This window comes from Propithecus coquereli, unplaced genomic scaffold (genome assembly GCF_000956105.1).
Source record: "Propithecus coquereli isolate 6110/MARCELLA unplaced genomic scaffold, Pcoq_1.0 Scaffold181, whole genome shotgun sequence".
Lineage (NCBI taxonomy): Eukaryota > Metazoa > Chordata > Mammalia > Primates > Indriidae > Propithecus > Propithecus coquereli.
The window spans coordinates 2,783,584-2,807,271 of record NW_012142857.1 but is presented as its reverse complement, the minus strand read 5'-3'; the positions used below and the strand labels follow the sequence as shown (position 1 = coordinate 2,807,271).

Below are 23,688 nucleotides of genomic sequence, written 5' to 3'. Positions count from 1 at the left end.
GTCCCTGATGGGGGGGAGAATACGTAGGAATAGACAGGAAGTGAGAGTGCCTTGCTTGGAGTGAAGATGATAGTACCTCACAAACTCTACACTTGAGCGCCAACTAGGTGAAAAATCAGTGCCATCAACTTGGAACTTGTGTGTAGGACCCGCTACGTAATTTATGGGCCCCAGGGCAAGGTGAAAGGCAGGCCCCTTGTTCAAAACTTTGAAGACAGCAAGAGTGAAGCATGTAAGCCAAAAATGATGGTGGCGGTGGGGACAAATGAACAGGTCTCACTCCCATGAAGCCAGCCTGCCTGTACGTATGAGAGAAAGAGCCACATCTCAGAATCCAAAGACTTCTTGCTAGGTGAGTTACCTTGGGCAAGTAGAGCTTTGGTCCTTTCAACTGGAAAATGGGTTGGCTAGAGGCTAGGAGGTGAAAATTCATTAATACATGAGAGTGAAGCACTTTTTGATGTGTAAGGCCAAACAATCGCAGAGATTATTACAATGGTGGGCCCTCTAAATTTTTGAGTTTTTAATCGGTTAAGAAGCCTACCTGTGATCTTGCAGCTAAACACACAAACTCTTGGTAGACAGTACAGTCCACGTCTGCGTTCTGAATGAACACAAATCCCAGATTATTGGTGGGACCCTAATCATGAGATTTTACTGGGCACGGCTTGATCTTTCCAGTCCAAAGAGGAAGTTACTAAATGCCAACATGGAGTATATTGGAGTCTAGGCACATCCCCATCAAAGTTCTTTTTCTTGCTGAGGTGAGATTTGAATTTCAGTCAAGTTCCAAGTTGAATCCCTGACCTGACTCTAGAACCTCCCGGAGTGTCTGCAGGGTCCTGGGAAGGGGCGCCCTGGAATCATCCAGCCGGGACTCAGTGGTGAACGCTGTGGCACGTGAATCCCAGGCGCCCGGAGACTCTGCGGTGCCAGGATGACAGGGCTGCCGCCTGGCATGCGGGCTGGGGCTGGGGAGTGGGGATGACATTTCAGGGCAAATATTTCTGAAGAGGCACGACATTCACATTGCATTTCTGTGATTATTTTCCCTGGCGTGCACTCTGAAGCACAAATCTTTCCTGATGTAGTGACTTACTAAAGCTTTTGGGGACCGTGGTACTCGAAGGCTGCCGGCTGCCTGACCTAAGATTTACGAGTGGTTCCAAGGATGAGACAAAGTCCCAGTGTCTCGGTGACAACAGGGTCTTTGACGAAGGGCCACAAACTGCCTCTGGGGAGGGGGAAAAGGCCTGTGGCGGGGACGGACAGCCCCTGAATTTCATCCCTGCAGGAGTTGGGCGCCCGGGCGCAGGCAGGCAGCCCCGCAGGCCATCAGCATGCAGGCGCTGCGCGCGCTGTCCTTGAAGGGCTGCCCGGCTGACCTTGCTCCGCTTTCTCCGGAGAAATCTCTGGGAGAGCGCGAGGACGAGGCCACCGCGGTGACTCAGTGCCCTGCGCGCCGCATGCAAATGCTCCCCTCCAGCAAGCCCAGCTCCGCAGCTGAGGCTTCCCCTTCCTGCCCTCTTTTTAATTCCACGATTCAAACCCGGCGTTTTCCGCTCCACCCCACCCCCTCTCCACGGCCCGCCTGTCATTAGTCAGACTGTACGGGTGTTTTGTCGCCCCCCACCCCCATCCGCAGAACTGAAGGCCAACCTTCGTGATCCCTCCCTGCGGGCCCGGGCATCAGACGTGGCCCGCCCCCGGCAGGGCACCGCGCGCCGGGCGACCGCGATCCGGAGCGGGCCCGGAGGGGGCGGTGCGCGGCGCGCCGGGGCGCACCGGCGGACGGAGCCAGGGCCCCGCTCCCCATTGGCCGCCACCTCGGGTGGGGCGGCCTCCGGCTCGTGGAACCTGGCGTCGCCCCTCCGCGGGGAAATCGGCGGCTGCCCGGCATGGGCGCCGGGCGGTAAAGGCATCCGGAGGGAAGGCCCGGGGCCGCGGCAGAGCTCCGTGCGGTCGGCCCGGTCCTGCTCGCCGCCTCCTCGCCTGCGACGCTCGGATGCCCCCAACTCCTGCCGCTCCGGCCGCGCCAGCAGGAAACTTTGCCCCGCAAAGTCCCCCGCCTGCCTGACCGCGCTGTACGGCGCCTCGTCGGCCGCGTGCCCTCCGGGGCCCCGGAACCCGGCGCGTGATTGCCCCGCCGCCCCGTACCCTGCGCCCGCGGCGCCCCGCCGCCAGGATGCGCTACGCGGACCCCTCGGCCAATCGCGATTTGTTGGGGAACCGAACTTTGCTCTTCATCTTCATCTGCGCCTTCGCCTTGGTGACCTTGCTGCAACAGATCCTCTATGGCAGGAACTACATCAAGAGGTAAGAAAGTCCGAGAGAGGGTGGGATGCGCGGCGAGCGATCCCCCAGGTGGCGGTCGCAGCGTCGGCCGCAGCGTCTCCAGGGCGAGTGACAGTGGGGTCTGCACTCATCCGCGAGCACTGCCGCGTTAGGCGTGGGTCGTGGCGCTTCGAAGCGCACCTCTGCTCCCAGCCGGAGGAGAGCGCCCGCCCAGCGCCCGCTGCAAGGCCCCGACAACTTTGTTCTGCTGTGAAAAATGGGGGGGGGGGCAGGTTGGAATTCCAAGCAGCTGGGCTGACAATAAATCCATTTGAATGCCCAGAGAGGCCGCATGGATCTCTGTGCCCCAACCTGCAGTCCTATGGCCATTTGGTTGGCCTCCGGGGACGTGGGGGGATCAAAATCGGATAGATTTTTTTTTTTTTACTCGTGAGTCCGAACTTTTGTAGGGACGCTTCGGAGGAAAAGCGTTTTCCCCGCAGGAGCGTTGGGTTAGGTGGAGGTGGTAGCGGACTCTGGCCGTGCGATAGGGACAGTGAATTCTTACAATCCCATAGCCACTGGGTCTGTAAAACTCACAACCTGATTCCTTGTGAAACAGATGTGTGTGTGTGTGTGTGTGTGTGTGTGTGTGTGTGTGTGTGTGTGTTTTCTCATCCTTAGCGCAAAAGGTCAGAGCTGCAGCAAAAGTTAACCCCTACCCTACCCCCAGCCGGGGCAAACTCCTCTAAGAGAAAGAGCAGTAGGAGGTGTCACTCAGAAATTCAATTTGGGCACAGACTCAGTCTCTCTGTTTGTGGAAGAAACACCGAAATGCCAACCGCTTCCTTCTGCAGGCTCTGCTGGCTTCGGGAAAACGCTTCAGGTCACCGTGCCTGGTTTGAGAGACGGGGGCAGATCTGCTCCCCACTACTCCCGTATCAGAGCCTCTCTTGGAAAGGGCCCCGGCTCCTTTCTGCTGGAGCCTTTTTCCTTTGCTGCCAGTGTCTCCCTGCACTCACGGCACCCTCTCCCACTCCCCTGGGACTGATAGGAAAAGAAATGCCTCTCTAGCTGTGTAAGCATGCCATCTTCTCTCAACTTGCAAATACTGACACAGTTGTTCTCTTCTCATCCTTTGGTTTCTACATCAGTCGTGTGTGCTCCCAATCTGGGCTGCTCACGCGGGTGGGAGGGTGAGGACTGCTGCTTGGTGACTGGCTCTAGGAGGAAAGCCAAGCAGTTAGGCTATGGACCTCCCCCAGAGCTGAGTAGGATGAGGTACCCTGTCGCAAATATTCGTTTCCAGCCAGTCACTGCTCCGGACCTTCCCAGAGAGCGTGCTTCCCTGGTTGGCGGCAGCTCATGAGCTCTGTATGGCTCTGGTGTCCCCTGCATCCTCTTTTGTTTACTGTAACCCTTAAGATGAACCTGTGCAAGGACAGCTGGGTCCCCAAACGGCCTGTGACAGCCCTGCAGACCCATTGCCGGCTGCTGTCTTGGCACTTGCTCTTCAGCAGGGTGGCTCTGGGTTCCTGTCCCCTGCTGTCACCTCTCCAGAGTTGCTGGGACTGCTGGGATTCCTTCTTCCTTGTCAACAGGGGGAGAGTAGCAGTGCCCATGGCAAGTGCCAACTGAACTACTACCTGCTCGCCACCTGGCAAGCCTTCCCTGGTCTTGGGTGGATGGGCTAGCTGCCCAGAGTTCAGCAGGCATACAAGGTGCTTCCCATCCTCCCTCACACAGAGACCTGACCCCCTAAATCTCAGAGATGCCGCCTTGCAGGCCTCACTCCAGGCACTGGGGTTAATCCAGTCAAGCAAGCAAAATGTGTGTGCCCAATCCTGAGAGGATGCCTTGGGGTCTGTAAAGGAGAGGGGGTGGTCCTGGTGCTCAGGGGCTTGAAGTCTATTTGGGGAAACAAAATGGCCATGAATGAGCTAGGAAGTCAGTGTTAAACTGTCCGAGAAGAGAGGCACTAATGGGCAGAAGGAGTTAGAGAAGACTGCCCAGAGGAAGTTGAACTTGAGAGGGCCTTGAAGGAAGGGTAGGATTTGGAGAGGGAAGGGGACATGCATATCTAGAACAAGGGCAGGAACTCAGGGGCGGAGATACAGGTGGCACTGTCTCCTCTCACCTGTCCTACCACTGACCCTGCCTGTGCTGTAGCGCTTGGCTTAATCATTGGTCAGTTCACCAGGGTGGCGGCCCTGATCCCTAACAAGGTTGTGGCTGCCACATCAATTGCACCCCTAGCACCTGCTTACCTGTCTTGTTTCCTACACCTATTGTAATTGTAATACACTGACTCGATGTGATTCTGTCTCCTGTCTAGAAACACGTGACCAGTGTTCCTGGAGTAGAAGTCCTGGGAGGGCCTGCATCAGAATCACCTGGAGGGCATGGACACCAGCCTTTCTGGGGGTGGCTGATAGCACCCTGCCTTTGAAACAAGCTCCCAGGTGATCTGTAACAAGCTCCTCCTGACGCTCTGGAACAGTGATTCTCAATCACCCTCCACCCCCTAGGCAATCTGCAGAGCCATTTTTGGTTGTCAGGCTGGGGAGAGGAGAGTGCTACTGGCATCCAGTGAAAAGAGGCCAGAGATGCTATAAAGATCCTGCAGTGCATAGTTTGCCCCCACAACAAAGAATTGTTCAGTCCCAAGTGTCAGTAGTGCCGAGGTTGAGAAACTCTGCTGTAGACCGGAAGCTCCATGAGGCAGGGATTCGCTCTGTTTTGTCCCTAGCTGCACCCTGAGCACCAGATAAGGTGCTGGCACATAATAGGTTCTCAGTAAGTAGTGGCTATTGAATAAATGATTGATGGGGGTACGTCTATGTATGCAGGGGTTGTAACTGGAAGAGACACAGCGAAGAACTGGATCCAATTGGTGGAAGAGCGAACGGAGGGAAGAAGGGGTAGATTTAAGGGTGGGTCACTAGCCTTGGTGAAGTGCTTTGAAGATTGAGGACAATTTGAATTTGGTTCACTGGGCCATAGGGAGCCACATTTGGTCCTTGAGCAGGGTAATGACATGATAGGCCACTAGGAAGGAAGGTTGTCTGGGCCTTGCACAGGAAGGGTTAAAGAGGAGAAGAGGCTGGGAGGTATTGTCACAGCCCGGTCAAAAGCAAGCAGAACTTGGCACAGGGAACAGATCTACTTTAGTGCCAGGGGATGCCCGAAGGCTGCTGTTCTCTGCTTCTGTGCTGAACTGGCACAGTGCCATCTCCCTAAGAGCTCAGGGACACAAAAATGGCAGGCTCTGGCTCTTCCAGTGAGAATTTAGGGTCAGACTACACTAAGTGGAAGTGGGGGATGTGAGTCATTGTGCACTTATTTCTTTGGACCCTTAGCCTCTCCCTGTGCTGCGCAGTGGGTGCTTTGGAAAGGTCCACTGGGAGCAGTAAGAGCTCTGGAGTTCCCTCTGGCAAACACCTTTGCTGGGCAGGAGCGGGGAAGGCAGGGCAGTGCGATGGCTGGGGGGCTCGGATCTCTGTTGGAGAAGGTGCACGCTATGGGTGAGGAGGGACAGACAGGAAACAAAGCTGCACGGTTTGCCCTGGATCTCCTTGGCTTCCCTGTGTCTGTTTTTGATTGAACAGATAATTAACAAAGATTTACTAGATGCTGAGCACCACCCTAGGTGCAGAGGACACAGTGGTAGTGTAAGACAGGCACAGTTCAAGGCCCCTGGGGAAAACGGAAAGGCGCCCAGCTCATACGTAAGCCACGCCTGGAGGAATGGATGAGGGTCTCTAGGATGGGGAGGAGGGATCTGTGGCCAATCGGTGTGCTTCCAGGCACATGGAGGCATTTGAGGGGGTCTTCAAGAAAGGGGTCTGACCCACAGGCACAGGCAGAGGTGGAAGGAGGGAGGATGAAACCCAGTTGAGCAAGCATCGAAAGGTGCTGGGAAGAGTTGAGTGATTCTGCATTTCTCAGATGTCAGGGGGCGGCAGGCAGGGACAGATTCTGGAGAACAAAGTAGGACACGTGTGAGAGGAGCATGTCTAGGGGAGAGAGGGCAACAAGTTACGGTCTGGATCTGCTCAGATCCTGGGAGGCGATCTCATGGAGCTATTCAGAACTGCAGTAGAGAAGAGCCACTCGAGCATTGTAGACTTTGGAGTCACCAACCATTGAGATCAGTGTTTTGCAAACGTTTGTGGTTGTAATGTGCAGTTAGAAATACATTATACCTGGGGATTTCGAACACACTCACATATACCCCCAGCTGAAACATTTTGTGAAATGATGCTTGGCCTTATTATGAGAAACGTGCTCTATATTTTCTATTCTATTTCATTAAAAAAAAACTGTTCTACTTCATTTAAAAAAATACATGAACTATTAGCCTTTAAAAGGAAGGAAATTTGGAAACATGTTATAACATGGATGAACCTTGAGGACCTTGTGTGAAATGAAATCAGCCAGGCACGAAAGGACAAATACTGTATGATGCTGCTTCTACGAGGGACCCAGAATAGTCAAGTTCATAAAGATAGAAAGTAGAATGGTGGTTACCAGGGGCTGGGTGTGGGGATTGGCAGTTATCACTTAGTGGGTACAGAGTTTCAGTTTGGGAAAATGATGGTTCTGGTGATGGATGGTGGCGATGGTAGCACAGCAATGTGAATGTACCTAATGCCACTGAACTGTACACTTAAAACTGGTTAAAATGGTAAATTTTATGTGATGTGTATTTTGCCACAATAAAAAAAGCTTTTATAAAATCTGGGAGCAACCAACTCAATTTGATTTTACAACCCATTGGGTTGAAACCCTTAGTTAGAAAAACACTGCTCTATGTGATGGGGTTGGATGAACTCCCCAGGGAGACAGCAGAGTGGAAAATGACAATGGGTCAGGGCACAAAGGAGAGCCTTGAAGGATGATGTCTGCACCTAAGGGGTTGAGAGTGGGGAGCTGGCTCTGGAAACAGGCTGGAGAGAAGTGGAGCGGAGTTGAGGAGACAGAGGTGTGAAATGAAACCAAGGGAGAGAGGGGTGGGCTGTGTCATACCCTGCAGAGGGCTCGGTTGGGGTGGGGCTGATGTGTCCACTGGGTGGCAACAGAGGCAAGGACAGTCTGGGGAGAACAGTGGGGACAGGACCCTCCTTTCAGTGGTGAAGGAGTGAGCGGGGAAAGGGAATGTGGAAACAGCGAGCACAGATCACTCTTTCTAGGTGTCTGTGCTGAAAGAAGAAAGAGTTAAAGGAAGGATTTTCTAGAATGAGGGGCATGGAAATTATCCCCTCTTCCTTTAGGTCCCCTACTGCCCCAAATCTCCTTTGTTAGTGCTAAAATCTATAATTTTAGAGTTAAACACTGCTTATTCATGGTGTATTATTTGTTTTATATGATGTGAGATTTTGTTGACTATATTTTTTTTAGGATGCTGTGTTTCCTGTTTTTGAATAATATTGGCATATGATTTTTTTTATCATACTTGTTTCGTTTTCTATTTTTTAAATTGTCTATGTTATATGACCAGATTTGGGGTTTGTTGTTTTTCTCTTAGATGTTTGCTTTCTATTTCATTAATTTTTATGCTTTTGTCTAATTCTGTCATTTTTCTAATTTCCTAAGTTGGATGCTTATCTTTTTAATTTTCAGTCTATCTTATTCTCTAACGTAAACTTTTAAGGTTACAAAATTTTCTGCAAATACTTCTTTAATTATATCCCTTCGGTTTGGGGAAGGATAATAATGATGACAACTCAGGATTATATTGTACTTACTGTGTGCCAGATATTGGTCTAAGTGCTTTATATATTAATATACTGAATTCTTAAACAATAGTAATAGATCCTATTACTATGCTCATTTTACTGAGGCACAGTGAGGTTAAGTAATTTGTTCAGGGTCGTACAGCTAGTAAATACCAAAGATATTTTCATTATCTTTAATTCCAAGTATTTTCTAATTTCTATCATAATTTAGTTTTTTACTCACAAATTTAGAAGTATTTTATGGGCCCAGCATGTTCCCGCTGTGCCACTCTGCTTGTAAATTTAGAAATATTTTAAATTTTCCATATACCTTCTTTTTTTACCTAACTTTTAGATTTTTTAACTCAAGAGTATTGTGGTGAGAGAACATGATATTTATGATGTTGGTTCCTTTTTTTCAACATTTTCATGTCTTTCATTCTATGTCTGTTATACAGAATGTATAATAGTTACAGTTTTTTTTTTTTTTTTTTGAGAGAGTCTCACTCTGTTGCCCTGGCTAGAGTGAGTGCTGTGGTGTCATCCTAGCTCACAGCAACCTCACACTCCTGGGCTCAAGCGATCCTACTGCCTTAGCCTCCCGAGTAGCTGGGACTACAGGCATGCGCCACCATGCCCGGCTAATTTTTTCTATATATTTTTAATTGTCCGATTAATTTCTTTCTATTTTTAGTAGAGACGGGGTCTCGCTCTTGCTCAGGCTGGTTTCGAACTCCTGAGCTCAAACAATTCGCCCGCCTCGGCCTCCCAGAGTGCTAGGATTACAGGCGTCAGCCATCGCGCCCGGCCAATAGTTACAGTTTTTATAGCTAGTCTGACAATCTCTGTCTTTTACCTAGAAAGTTTAGTATATTTATATTTATTGTGATTACTGATGCCTAAGGATTTATTTCTACCACCATATTTTGTGTCTTTTATGCATCTTGCCTTTTCTGCTTTCTTGCCTTTTGGATTATTTGTGTTTCCCTGGCTTTAGCAGGAGATTTCTAGCATGACCTTCTACCCTGGGTGAGCCCTGTGGCTATTATAGGGAAAACATGAATCACTGGGATTGGCTGATGTGCCTAGAGCAGCTTCTGGCTTTAGAACTCATCTGCTGCTTCTTTTCTTGCCAGATTATTCATCCATTTAAGAAGGCATTTTAAAGATGTTTTAATTGTTATTTTAGTGCTTTGTAGTGGGAGGATGTTGTGGATTGGGTTCCTTGGAAAGGAGGCTCTGAGCCAGATACTAGAGATCAGGATGTTTAGTAAGAAGTGCTCTTGGGATCAATACTCAAGAGAGGAAGAAGGAGGAAATATGACTGGGCAGAGGGAGAACCTGGGCTGCAACACAGTCCCAGAGAAAGCCTCAGCCGACCCCATAGGCAGCCCTGGAGCAAGGATGGCCCTTCAGACTTGCCCAGAGTTGGGGTGAGGGGGCCAGACCTTCATACCTCACTATTGATCAGTCATTGGGTGAGGGCTGTCTCTGGAGGAGGCATAACCTTGAGCAAGGTGGCTCTGCTCACCTGATGCAATGCCCAGAGAGGGCTGCGAGCTGAGGGCTGTCAGCTTGTGGCGCCCCCACCAGGTGGGGAAGAAGTCCTTCATTCCTGAAAGGGAATCTAGGGGGCGTATCACAGCACCTGCCCAGAGGGTTTCTCAGTCTGCCATTCTGCCGGAAATGGGGGTCTTTGAATGTCTCTGGTCCCCACCCTCTCCCCAAACACAAATCTTACCCCTAATGGTCAATCTGTGCCTGAAGCCCACTCTGAAAGTCGAGCATTTCTCCTGCCAGCCCAGGGTCTTTGACGCACATCACATCTGTCCTAACTCTGGGCCTCGACCCACGCCATGTCCCCACCTACTTTCCCTTCCTGGCTGTCTTTCAGGCCAAATCCTTCTTCTCTTTCTGTTTTCAGCCCACAATGTTCTTTCTCGTCTCTGAATCCACAGCACTCGTACTGTCTGTACTTAGCACATCCTGCCCGGTGCCACCCTGTTGCTGTCTATGTGATGCCCAGCCTACAGGAGCTGAGGCTGGGCCTGTTTTGTCCTGCCTCAAGTATAGAGGATTTTCCTGTATACTCTGTCTTCCCTCCAGCCTTCCTCCTGCACCTCGAGGACACAGCTGGGCTGCCTGCATGCGGCTGGTGCAGGCCTGAGACTTGAGGACACAAAACTGGATCAAGGAAAAGCATAGCCAGACTTTGTGCTGCCTACATGTGTGCACTCCAAGATCCTCATCGTGGAGCCACTCTCCCTCCACCCAGGGGACAGGCACAGCCCCAGAAGGCTAGAACCTTGGGGACGGGAGGATCTACAGAGTGCAGGTTTTGAGGGCAGGGTGTGAGGATGCCCTCCAAAGGAGAAAGGATGCTGATCTGACTGCAGCCTCGGTGCGTGCTATGCCAGCAGAACAACTTGACAGTTGTTCAACTTGCAACAGAGCACGTTTCTGTTGAGCACCTGCTGCAGGGCCGGGATGGGGGCGAGGCCAGCGAGGGACCGGGGGAACAGCATTTAAGGAGGCCCCCCCTTTCATGCATCATGCCGGCCTCTATACCTTGCCGGCCTCTCTTTAGTCCTGTTCTAGGCAATGGGTGTTAGTTTCCTGTCCCTTCCCCAAATGTCCCTCGGGGACACAGTGATGCTCTCTCACTCTGGGTCCCGTCATTTCTTCCTTGCCTGTCTCCCTCTCCCGTCCTTTTCTTTTTGACATTTGTATTTCCCAGGGAAATTTTACCTCTTAGAGGGTTTAGCTTCTCCTCTTTGATTTATCCAGGTCTATTCACTTCTTATCTAGTAATTCTCTAAATCTTACCTGTTATCCTAGGGACACCCTCCCCCAACACACACACACAGGTGAAGGACCCATCAGGTAATAATATTAATTATTAACATCCACTAAGGGTTCATGAGCTAGGCTCTAATCTAAGCAGCTAATCCTAAATGAGGATTATTTCGTTTAATCCTCACCATAGTCCTGTTAAATGGATACAGTCTTCCTCATTTAATACTCATGTAGAGAGGGTAAGTAACATGTATAAGGTCACACAGCTTACAAGACCCTTTTAAGAGATATAGGAGATGTTTTATTCATCCCTGAATTCTCAGGACCTGGCACAGTGCCTGACATTAATTGTCGAATGAATGAGTGCATACGAAGGGAATCCCAAAACTTTCTCCTAATAATCAAGAAACATTCATTAAAGGCCACTCGGCTTTGTGCTAGAGGAGAAGGGATGTTCCTAAAGAATTATTAGGTATGATATACGTCCTTAAGGAACTTACAGAAGACTTAAAGAGACAAACATGAAAAATGTATAAGACAGTGTATAAATAAACACATAATTTTGTGGCATAGGCTGTAATTCTTGCAGGTTTCAGAGGAGATAGCAATGGGGGTGGTGAGAGTAGCCAGGTGGGACCTGGTAGAGGCTTCGAAGCACTGGCGGGTTTCAGAGACTGGATTTGGGAGGGTTCTGGGGGGCAGGCTGAGGTGTTGAGTGGGAGGAGCAAGTGATGGAAGCTTTTGAAGGGTTGTAGATTCCTTTTTATACCCCAGTGCTCTGAGGTCGATGATGGCCTTTCTGGCCTCAGTTTGGCCTCATGCTGCGTGAGTTGGGGGCAGAGTGGCTGTGCTGTCGTCCGGCTCGGAGATGTGGGTCACAAAGGAGACCTTCAGGAGAAGGGCTCCTTCTGGGAGGGGCCCAGAGGTCCTGCAGAGCCCCTGGACTGTGCGGGGAGGGAGGAAATGTGTGTGGGTGCCACGCTTGGAGGGGGCCGGGGGTTACTGGTAGAACATAATGCATCCACGCCCACTCCAGCCTGAGATCACATCTGATCTGTGCTGCTTTGAGTCGAGGCCCTAGGCAAAGGAAGCTCAGGCCTCCCTCCCTTCCAGCATCCCAGCTCCCACTCTTCCCTAGCAGATCAAAGGACCAATGCTTCCTGGGACCACCATTGCCATTTCCTGGCAATAAACCACAAACCCCCAAAAGAAGGCTCAAAGGAGGCAACAGTCCCCAAGGGCTTTCTTCCATGGGTTACTGTCCTCCTCCTAATCCGAGTTCCTTCCTTTCGGTTCCCTTTCCACCACCGGTGCCTGCAGAGCCGACATCTCCACACCTATGACCCTTTACCCACTGCTCCCTGGCTGTGGGTGGCACCGTTCTGCAGGTCCAATCTCAGGCCCTCTGGGTTCAGGTTAACTGGTTCATTCATTCATTCATTCATTCTGGCAGCAAGCATACATTGAGTGCCCTTTATGTATGAGCCCCACTGCACTGATGGATATGACAGCTGCTAGCCCCATGTGGCTACTGAGCGCTGAAGATGTGGCTACTCTGTCAGTGTAACATACACACTGGATTTCAAGGACAGGAGACAAAAAAAGGATGTGACATATCTCAAGAATGTTTTATATTGTTTACGTGTTGAAATTATAATATTTTGGATATATTAGGTTCAATAAAGTATATTATTAAAATTAATTTTACCTATTTTTTATAAAATCTTTTTGAGACATGTTAGATTTCCGTACAGCTGTAAGAAATAACAAGGAGAGAACCTGTACACACCTCCCCAGTTTCCCCCAAAGGTTCCATCTTTGAAAACAACACAGTACAGTGTCACAACCAGGAAATTAACGTCGAGGAATTAACGTACAAGGTTTTACATGCACTCATTTGTATGTCTATGTGTATTTAGTTCTAAGCCATTTTATTACATGTGTTTTTACTTTTTTATAATGTGGCTACCAGAAAATTTTCAATTACGTATGCGGCCCCTGAAATATTTCTCCTGGACAGTGCTGCTGTGGGCATCGGTTTCCAAGGAGGGTGAATCAGGTTGCTCTCAAGGAGTTCTGGCAGGGAGGCAGGGAGGGGTCAAACACACATGCAGAGTTTACAGACTGCGTTGGATGCCAAGTGCCCAGTGGACGATGTCGACTCTTGTTCAATGCTGCTGGAGTTGGGGAACAGAGAGATCCCCTGGCCTAGGGCTGTGTAGGAGCCTGTGCCTTCTTCACCTTGAAAGGGCTGCTGCTCTGCCTGAAACAGGGTGGGGGCTCCAGTCCTGCCCCCTTTAACCGCACCCTCCACCATTCCTGCTCCTTCCTCTGCAGAGGCTCAAAGGGTGCCCCAGTTGCTCCACAGAGTCAAGTTTGAGAACCACTGGACAAAGTTTAGGATTTGAGTGGAGCCTGGAAGAAACAGTAAGATTGCCCTAGAAGCTTCGAGAAGCAACCCCAGGCGTATTAGTTTGCTAGGACTGCTGTAACAAGCACCACAGACTGGGAGGCTTAAGCAACAGAAAGTTGTCATCTCACAGTTCCAGAGGCTGGAAGTCCAAGATCAGCAGGGTTGGTTCTTCTTAGGACTTTGAGACTCTGTTCCATGCTTCTCCACTTGCACCTGGTGGTTTGCCGATGATCTTTTGTGTCCTTTGGCTTGTGGATCTCTGCCCTCATCTTCACGTGGCCTTCTCCTTGGTGTGTGTCTCTGTGTCCAAATTTCCCCTTTTTATAGAAACACCAGTCATATTGGATTATGGGCCCACCCTACTCCAATATGACCTTATCTTACTTAACTAACTACATCTGAAAGGACTCTATTTCCAACTAAGGTCAAATTTCACAGGTGCTGGGGTGTAGGACCTCAACATATGTGTTCTGGGGGGACACAATTCAACCTATGACAGAGGAACCAGCAGGAGCAAAGGGCCTGGGGCAGGAATGAAATGGATGGAGAAGTTTGGCTGGACTGAGTCCCACAGGCTTGGGGGAGAGTGTGGGTGCTAGCCTGGGAGGTGTGCGCACACACACACACACACAACATGCAAACACATGCACAGAATCCAGGGCATGTGATAAGGTGGAGAAACAGTACCTGTGCAAGTTCTTGACAAAGCGAGTGGTATGATGAATGCTTGGGAGAGTGTTTGAGAGACTCCCCCCATGTCCACATCAGTCCACGGCTCTCCAAGGAGGAGGGCGGGGTCTGCACTGTGCTCGCTGCCTGAATGCAGCCCACAGCTGCAAGGCTGGTGCATGCCACCCCCTTTCCTCCTGTAGGAGCCCCTCCCTGAAATGCATGTTGATGAAACATCTAACAAGGAGCAATTGGAAGAGGGGTGGGGACGTTGGATGGCCCTGGGTGTCCACTTGTGTGGGTCTGGCCCTGAGGCGAGTTGTGATGAGCAGGGAGGGAGTGGGCAGGCAGTGGAGGTCTGGGACACCAGGCCAGGGACAGGAACATATTGAGTGAGGCTGGCCTTGGGGGCCCAGCTCAGCCTTTGCAACAGCAAGGCTGGAGGTGGTCTCAGAGCTCTGCCTGGAGCTTGTTCTGCTTCTCTCTGGACCCCTCCGTGGCTGGGTGGCCCCCAGTGGGCACCCCGCCCCTCCCCCTGCCTTGGCACCGTAAGGACTTGTACTCCCCCTGGGACCTGTGGAACCAGGATGGCTTCAGAATCCAGAATGCCCACCTGCTCACCAAGCACCAGGGCCCAGGGGCATCCCGCTAGAGGCCCCATCCACTTCTGTGCCTGTCCTAGCTCCTCCAGTTCCCTCCTTTCCCTTCCAGGGGGCGGATAGTGTGGAGGGGCCCGGCCTGGGGATTGCCAAGGCGGGGGTCCTTCCTCTCCTCCCTCAAGATGCTCCCACCCTGCAGCATCTTTTCTGTTGCCCCAAATGAAAGGCCCCCCCCCCAGGTGAATCCTGGGGAATGCAACCACTTCCCTTTCCCCTGAGGTTCTTCTTGGGGGAGTATTGCCGCCGGGAGCTTCACAGGAAGATAACGTGAGTCACTAGTGAGTCAGGAGCGAGCACAGGCAAGGGAGAGAGGAACCTGGTGATTATGCCCATTAATCCTCCCGAATACCTCTGCGCTGGCAGCACCTCCGCTTTCATCTGAGTGGGAAGGTCCTGGGCGCCTTGTCCGAGAGGCCCAGCTCCTCACCTGGAGGGGGATCCTCACCTGGACCTGGGGAGGGCGGAGGGCTGCAGGGGTGGGGGCAGGGCAATCTGAGCACCCCGGGAGGGAGAGGGGCCCACTTCCAGGCTCAGCCCTCCGTCTCCTGGGTGACCCAGCTGAGTTCTTTGCTCCCCAGAAGATGAAATCGGGCCCATCTGCCTCCTAGATGGCTTTGAGGACCACGGAAAGGTGGCCTGGCTTCTGTGAACAGATGCCATGTCACCCGCCTCCCTGGCCCTGGCTCATGTGGCCCCTTGGCCTTCGCAGGTGCTGGCGCATTCCTGCGGCACCGGCTCCACTCCCCATTAACCGCCCGGCCCTTCGCCACCCACTTCCTGTCCTGCCTCGACCACTCCGTGCGGAGGAGCATCCCTTGCCCACCCCGAACGCCTTACGCCGCTTTCCTCCCTTTGTTTTCTCACAGCGCCTGTCGCCCTCTGGCGTAGTACACCATTTGTCGCCTGTTAGTTTATTGTCATCATATCTGTCTCCCTCTAAAAGAAATTAAGTGTCACTGGAGCAGGGCCTGTGGCGGTTTGTTCAGTGCTGAACCTCAGCACCCAGCCTGGTGTGGCTGTTCGACAGATGTAGAATCATGTAATAAACTAAATATGATGTATATATAATGAGATAAAAATGGAATGAATGGGTAAAAGAAAGGTGCTCTCCGTCAGCTGTGAGGTACGCTGCCAGCGATTTGCTGATTAATAATAGAAGAGCGCTTATACATTTTATTTCACAGGCTTGCCTTGGTGTGAAAGAAATGCCTCATTTTTTACCTTTCTTTTAATTAAAAAAATATAACTAAACCTTATTCATCAGCTGGTGAGAAATTTAATCTACCATTGTTGAGGCGCCTTCCCTCCACCCCCCAGGAGGGTGTGAAGACCCTAGAGGTCTTGTGTGGAACAAAACAGTCAGGGGACTCCGTGGGCCACACCGGCCTCCGCTGATCCGCCCACTGCTTTCTGGAGGCTTCTAGAGCCTTAGATGAGCCTCCTGAGCTGCCCCAAGCAGCTGTCTTTCTGAGGCCCTGCTCTCCCTTCTGAGGTGTGCGTGGAGAGAGGGACCCCAAATCACCCTCGTGGGCTTCTGGGTCTTGAGGAATCTTCTCCTGGGCTGTGGTCTCACCACCTCCACTGCAGTCCTCCCCAGACCCAAAGGTGCTGGCCTCCCTCCTCCCTGCAGGACCACGGTCTAGCACAATTGCTTCCGTGAGCTTTGAAGCCGTCCAGCCCCCACAACCCAGATGGCCCTAAAGTGAGAAGACAAAAAGCCAAGCTACCTTTCTGGAACGGGGAGGGAAAATACAAATGAGTAATTCAATAGATTATCCTCCCACAAAAGTAGCGACCTTTGTGAGTGATTTTCTTCTCTTATTATTTTTTTCAAATAGAGTCTACTCAAGGTTAGCCTCGTAACAATAGTGAGCCCAGTCATTTGCATTCCTATTCTATGCCCTGGTGAGTGGGAGGGAAAGGGGTGGTGACAGGTGTGGACACCTGTTGCAGTGGTGAGCAGGTCTGTCGTGCATGAGGCCAGAAGGCTGAGGTCGCTGACCAAGGTGAGAAGGTGCTCCAAGGGGGGAAGACCCCAAGTGCGCTGTGTGTAGCTGACTCCTGGGACAGGACCCAGACTTGGGTGTTGAGAGGCCTGAACTCTCAACTGGGAGTCAGGACTCCTGGGTTCCAGGCCTATCTTTGCCACCAGCTGACCGGGAGCTAACTTCACCCTCTATGCCTCGGTTTCCTCAGCTGTGATGGCTGACATACACAGGACAGGGGCCAGGATTCGGCAAGATGTTAAGTCAGGGGCTGCCATTGGGTGGTCCCCAGCCTACAGCATGCCATGTTTGGTCTGCACAATGAAATTGACAGCATTTAAGAATTGGGAGATTAAAAATAAAATTCTGGAATTCCAGCATCTCTTGGAAAAATGATCTGAGTGGTAATAGGAAGCCTATCTTCCCACATGTTGAGCAGAGCATACACTCCTCAGTTCTTTTTATTTTTTATTTTTTGTTGTTTTGGTAGAGACTGGGTCTCACTATGCTGCCCAGGCTGGTCTTGAATTCCTGAATTCAGGTGACCCTCCCCCCTCGGCCTCCCAAAGTGCTGGGATTACAGGCTTGAGCCACTGCACCTGGCCACTCCCCAGTTCTTGTTGACTTTACTTCATTCAGTCTCTGTCCAGCCTCCTCATCCCCAGGCTTGAATTTGCTCCCTCGTGGAGGTGAAGCCCTTTGTGGAAACATGAAGCATGGATGCATGGTTGCACTTTTATTGGGTGTTCTAGCCAGAGTGTGTTGCACTCTACAAGTTCCAAGGGGAGCATAGATGAGCTTCTCAAAGGAGAGCTTTTCAGAGAAAGCAAGGGCCTTGTAGGACTGTCCCTACCTTTTGAGATGACTGTCACAGGATGAGAGTGGCCGTCACGTGGACAGGATGGGATCCACCAGGAAGGTAAAGGCACCTGTTGTTGGGGGGCCCACTGGCTCGAGACTGAGTTGACTCAAGGAAAAGACGTGGATTTGGCTTTGTTCTTGGTCAAGACTTGATTCAGGAAGGACTTTTGGGTCAGCTACTCTAGCCACTCTGACTGCTGGCCCCTGGGATCCCCGCCCTCCACACCTGGGGTGTCCTGGTGGGGTGATGGGGAGGTGAAGGGGCTGGGCACAAAGATCTCGATGTGAAACAACTGCCCCTGATTTTTCATTTTTGCCTTAATACCAGCCATCGTCATCATTGTCATCCCTCCTGTTAGTGCAGCACCAAAAGAGTAACCAAAAGGCTTTTTTTTTTTTTGTTAGAGAAATAAAATATTTTTGGTATGGAATAAGCATTAAATCAGAATGTGATGCACATCACAGGCAATCTGCTAAGGGATTGCAAAAACAGAACGAGATCCAACCCACTACCTACATCCTCTCAAGATAAACAACTAGTCCTCAAGTGGTTGATGGCATCATTTGTCATACGTAGTTCATGCTCACTTTACCTGGTAATGGGGTGACCAGCCACGTTAGCAAATGGGTTTTATCCAGAGGAGAAACACACCTCTCCAATCTTTATGACAGGAGGTAGTTTTGCAGCTTGGAGCAAGGTGCCCACTGAAGTTAGGCACCTACCCTCCCCCAGAAACTAGGCACTAGGGGCAATATCTTTTTTTTTGAGACAGAGTTTCACTGTGTTGCCCTGGCTAGAGTGCCGTGGCATCATCCTAGCTCATAGCAACCTCACATTCCTGCGCTCAAGCGATCCTCCTGCCTCAGCCTCCCGAGTAGCTGGGACTACAGGCATGCGTCACCATGCCCGGCTAATTTTTTCTATATATTTTTAATTGTCCAATTAATTTCTTTCTATTTTTAGTAGAGACGGGTTCTTGCTCTTGCTCAGGCTGATCTCGAACTCCTGAGCTCAAACAATCTGCCCGCCTCGGCCTCCCAGAGAGCTAGGATTACAGGCCTGAGCCACCACGCCCAGCCTAGGGGCAATATCTTCATTGATTTTTTTCACATTTCAGAGAGATGGCTCCTTGGTCTTTGAAAAGAGGTCCCTGGGTTTTAAGCTGACAAAAGGTCTATGTAGTTTTGAAAAGGATTTATACACATTTCAAAGAGACAAGAAAGTACTTACAGGTTTCCTAAAGTGATGCTTCCAGAAAAAGGAGGGGAGTAGAAAACTTTTGCACTGATTAGTCAGTCTCTCATTTGAGAAAGTTCAAGAATAACTTATTGAGGACCTGCTCTGTGCCTCCAAACAGTCTATAACGTCTAGAATTATAATTTCAATATTATTACTATTATTGTATTATTTTGAGTTTACACTGTTCCTACTTTTTTATGTAGTTATAAAAATAATACATGTTCCTTGTAAAGCTTTTAGAACAGAAAAGTATAAATAAGCGGGAAAAAAATCCTACATAATCCCACTGCTTGGAGACGTACGAAGTTTTTGGCACGTCTTTCTATGTATGATGTTTTGGTGGCTATATGGCCACCCTTCGTTTTGAAGCACTAGCCTTTCCCCAATGCATTTCCTGATTCATAACAGACTTCCAACAACAGTCCATCTGGTTCAAACCTTTGTGATTTTGATAATTTCCTGAGGATAAAAATTCTGGAAGGGGTATCATTGGGACCAAAGATAGAAGCATTCTTCAGCCTCTTGATCCATATTTCCAAATTCTCTTCCATAAGGTTGGTACCAATGACTAGCCCTGAGTATTAACATTATATATATTTTTGTCAATTTGACAGGTTAAAAATAAGATTGCATTATTTTCAGTTTCATGTCTTTGGTTACTAGTGAGATTAAACCCACACCAAAATTTACTTTGGTTTATTTTTTGAAAAGGTAATGTGTGCGTGTATGAGATTCAAAAGGTACAAAATGGTTTGCATGTGGAAAGTAAGACTTCTTCTCGCCCTATTATCTTTTCTGAAAGCAAACATTTGGTTCAATGCATTTAAATTGTATATTATTAGACATAACCCTCTCTATGGTTGTTAGCATCTATATATCTGCTTTTGTGGACTGTTTCTATCCTCAGGTCAAGGGTTATTCCTCCACTTCGTTGAGAAAGCTGAGGCTTCAAGAGGTTCAGTGCCTGGAGTCATGTTGCTAGTGGGTGGTGGAATGTGGGCTTTGGGGGAGCCAGAATCTCTGGAATCCAGGAATCTCTGGAGGCAAGCATTGCCTGGGGACGAGGCACCTCCTCCGATGGTTATCAAAGCGCTGAAGAAAGTGGCCACCTATGGGGCGGGTATTAAAAGAACATGGTGGCTGCAGGTGTGTGAGTGACTGAGAGGCACTGGGAATGCCTTCTTATCCAGAAATCCAGAAATTTCTTCCTCATCAAACTGGTGCTGCTGCCTGAAATCCCACTAAATACTGTTCAGCAATTGGGGCCATTCGCTCCTCAATGAGAACTAGCAGTTTCTGGGGTGAGCACTGCAATTCCTAGAAGAGCCCTGAACTGGCCTCCTCCAGCTCTCTGCTTTTCCTGTCCCGTCACCCTCCACCCCTAGATTCCACCTGGGACCTTACCTGTGCACAGGTGGTCATTTCCAATTAACGGTACAACCAGACTGTCAGCTCTTGAGAGCAGCAGCAGTGTCTGCTAGCACCCAAGAAGCCCGTGTGTAATTGTTGGTGGAAAGACAGCCATTCTCTTTCGGGTCTGAGCGACTGGTCGAGGGGTAAGACACTTGAGGGGCAGGGGACGGTCTCTGTGGCATTGCTGGACTATCCATTGTAAGCTTTGTCTCTTGGAGTGGGGGCTTGCCTGGGAGCACCTCTGTGGCCACAACCCCTTTGCCCACCCTGGAGGGCTGGACTCAACAGTCTGGCGTGTGTGCCCGGCTGGACTCCCCTCCCTCTCTTTCTTCCTCTTTCCTGGGACTAATACAAACCTCCTGTTCAAATTTTCCTCAAGGCAGCTTCTGGAGAGGGTGGAATTCAGGATCCTGGAGTTCCAGAACCTTGAGGTAGCCTCGCCGGCCCCTTTTTCCCACTTGGTTTGCTTGAGGGACCTTGACAAAGACAATCTGGGGCTCAGGTTTAGGCATAAGACCTAGTTTCTTCCCTGGGAAGGACTATAATTGTGGAGGGGTGACAGAACTCACAGAGACGGGCAGAAATGACCGCCAAGTCAGGCAGGCTGGGAGGCTCCGAGGGGGTTCGGGAGTAAGTGCTGACTTGGTTCTGAGGCAGCATAGCCCAGCAGGCTGGGCCAGGGAGGGCAGAGAGAGCTGCAGGGAAGGAGTGGTGCTTGGCTGGACCTTGGAAGTGGGGGAGGTTTAGGTAGGAGGACAGAGGTGAGGGCAGGAGCATGGCAGCAGCTCAGGAAGCTGAGGTTCACATGGTGGCGCCGCTGGAGGGAGCTGAGCTGAGAGCCTGGGATCTCATACTTTTGGCTGTGGGGATTCTCAGAAGGTTCCAGAGTAGAGGAGGGGTGCTATTGGCATGCTTCTTAGGAAGCGCACTCTGATGGCAGTGTGCAGGCCACTGGGCAGGGAAGGCACGAAGGCCAGGAGACCAGCTAGGAAGCAGCTGTCTTCCTGTCCTCTACTGACCTGAAAAATGTCATGACGACACTGGCTTCAGTCTCACCCTCCAAAGCCTGCGGGGGGCTGAAGCAGGAGGCCCTCGGAGGTGGTTTGCCAGGATGGGTTCGGTTGCATTTTGTCTTGAGGCACCCGGCCAGCCTTTTGGTGACCTGGGCTGTATGCCGTGCTCTGCTGGGCTGAGCACCCAGCACACCGGGTCCTGGGCTCCCGCATCAGGGGTGGGGAACCCAGGTGTCCGCAGTGCCCAGTGCCCTGGGCCTCACAGGTTCAGCCCTTTTTGAGTGGCCACTGAGTGGATCTCTGAGTGGCCACTCGCGGATGCTTGGCCCCAGGCCCACCATATGTGCCCACCATATGTGCAGGCAGATTGTGTAGGTGCCCACACGCCGTGAGTGGAGCTCTATGGACATGCCGTTTCCTTCTCCCATCGTGTGCCCCATAAAATTGCCTCCCCTGGCCTCCAGTGCCAGAATTTCCATGTTCGAAATCTTGGGACTTTGGGTCTTCAGTCAAAATGGGAGAGGATCTCAGGGATGATTTAGTTCAGCCTCTCCAATCTACAATACGTGCTCTATGGTTTGTTTCATATAAAGACTTCTTTGTCTTTATATGAAACAATATAGCTGTTTTATATAAAGACAGCAGCAGCTGTAATAATATTAAAATATTGGATAATGGAAGTCTTCCCGCCACCCCCAAAGAGCAGGGAGAACATGGGGTTAAAAGACAAAAGGAGGAAACACAGTCCCTGAAGTAGGACTCTGGCTTGAATACTTTCTCTGCTCTGCGTAATATCCGGGCAGGTTGTAAATCTAATCTCCCTGGACTTCAGCGTCCTCATCTGTGAAATGGGAGTAGTAATACCAACCTCCAAGCTTTTGGGAAGATTTGAAATAACATATAAACCTATCATGGTGCTTGGAACATATGCTTTTTAATCCTCTGGCATAAATTTTAGTAAGATAATGCCTGACAATTTTTGGAGTGTATTATTAATGAAGGTAATGCCATTCTAATGGACAACTCCTCCTGTTTTTAAATTGCTTCTCTTGAGATGTGATTTTGCCTTTTGCCCTGAAATTCCCCTGCTAGTTGACTCTGGGGAGCCCAGGCAGCTTTTACCACCCTCGGATGGCTGTGGGGTTCACTGTCCTGCGAGCGGGGGTGAAATTACACGGCCGTGGATTACACAACAGGGGACCTGGCCAAGCCAGGTTGTCAGCAATAACCAGAACAACAGAGAAAAGCTGAGTCTCCATGAACATATCCCGAGTTCATAGTCAGAAAATCCAGACAGAGCTATTTAAATCTGAACAGGCACGTGGCTTTTGAGGAAGTGTGGGTGTGAGGCGGCACCCTACACTTTTCAGGGCTCGGGGCCTCTGCACATCCGAATCCAGTCTTGAATAAATCAGTTTATATAAAATCTTTATATGTTAGGGTTGCTTAAGTTCAAGACAGTGTTCCATGTTAGCTTAACCTGCAAGGATGACCCAGTCCGGGAAGCTGCGTTTGGCTACTCCAACGTCTTGTTAGTGATTACAGGTTTAGCACAGTTAAGCACTCAATTTTTAAAAATCATTTTAACATGCACTTTTACTATGAAAAGATGGAATACAAAAGAAGATGGAGAACAATATAACAGACATACGTGTAGTCATGACTGAGAATTAACAGTATTAATAAATGTTAGCATTCTGCCATATTTATTTCAAATCTTTTTCTTCTTTTAAAATAAAATGGAGGCCGAGGCAGGAGGATCGCTTGAGGTCAGAAATTCGAGACCAGCCTGAACAAGAGTGAGACTCCCTTCTCTAATAACAATAGTAAAAAAAAAAAAAAAAAAAAAAATTAGCCAGGCATGGTAGAGGCACCTATAGTTCCAGCTACTCGGGAGGCTGAGGCAGGAGGATCGCTTGAGCCCAGGAGTTTGAGGCTGCGGTGAACTATGATGACGCCACTGCTCTGCAGCGTGGGCAACAGAGTGAGACCCTGTTTCTGAAATAAATAAATAAATAACTACTAAATTAGAACGAAAGTGGAGTGCTGCTGTATTCTGAAGCGACTAAGAACTACACAGGCTTTTTGCTTTGGCTTCAGGCTCTGCCCTGTGAGTTGTTCCTGTTCCTCCCCTAGGCCGAGTTCCCCTGTGCCATGGAGACTGGAGAGTGTGAGGGGGGAATCAGCAGTCACCCAGCAAAGCATCCATTGAGCACCTCATGTGTGCAGCTCTCTGCGGGCAGGCCTCCTCAGCCCAGAGCTTGGCTGTGGGAAGCTAACTTGCACGCAGGAGGCGAGCTGGACTTGTGAGGAGGGAGTCGGGGGCATTGGAGGAGGTGGCTCAGCTCGGCGACACTCTCTGTCAAGGACTTCGGAGACATCTGAGACGGTTCTCCTCACTTGAAGGATGGGAGCAGAGGCCCGGGGAGGTGCAGAGAGCCAGGCGCTGGCCTCATCAATGGGGATGCGGGTGGATCAGCTCCCAGCTCAGCAGCCCTCTGCTGTCCCATCCTCTGTGCCTGGGGGCTCTTTATTATTGAGGGTTTTATTAAATTTTTTCCCCACTTGTTTCTTTTCCCTTGAGTTTCTTTTTATTATTTGTTTGTTTTGTTCTCTGACTTTCAAGTTAAAGTTTTCTTCGCATGTCA

At 50.2% G+C, this 23,688-nt stretch overlaps 1 protein-coding gene across 3 annotated transcripts in view; it reads left to right on the top strand.

Annotated features, from left to right (window-relative positions):
* The first annotated feature begins 1,633 nt into the window (after positions 1 to 1,633).
* Positions 1,634 to 23,688, top strand: part of ST8SIA5 (ST8 alpha-N-acetyl-neuraminide alpha-2,8-sialyltransferase 5) — a 56,037-nt gene continuing 33,982 nt past the window's right edge. For 2 of the 3 annotated variants that reach the window (XM_012642659.1, XM_012642656.1), the window contains exon 1: positions 1,879 to 2,316. In XM_012642659.1, coding sequence (XP_012498113.1) covers positions 2,186 to 2,316 — 131 coding nt within the window. In that variant the 5' untranslated portion in view covers positions 1,879 to 2,185. Of the gene's footprint in view, positions 2,317 to 23,688 lie in introns of all 3 variants that reach the window. The other variant, XM_012642657.1, reaches the window with a different exon arrangement.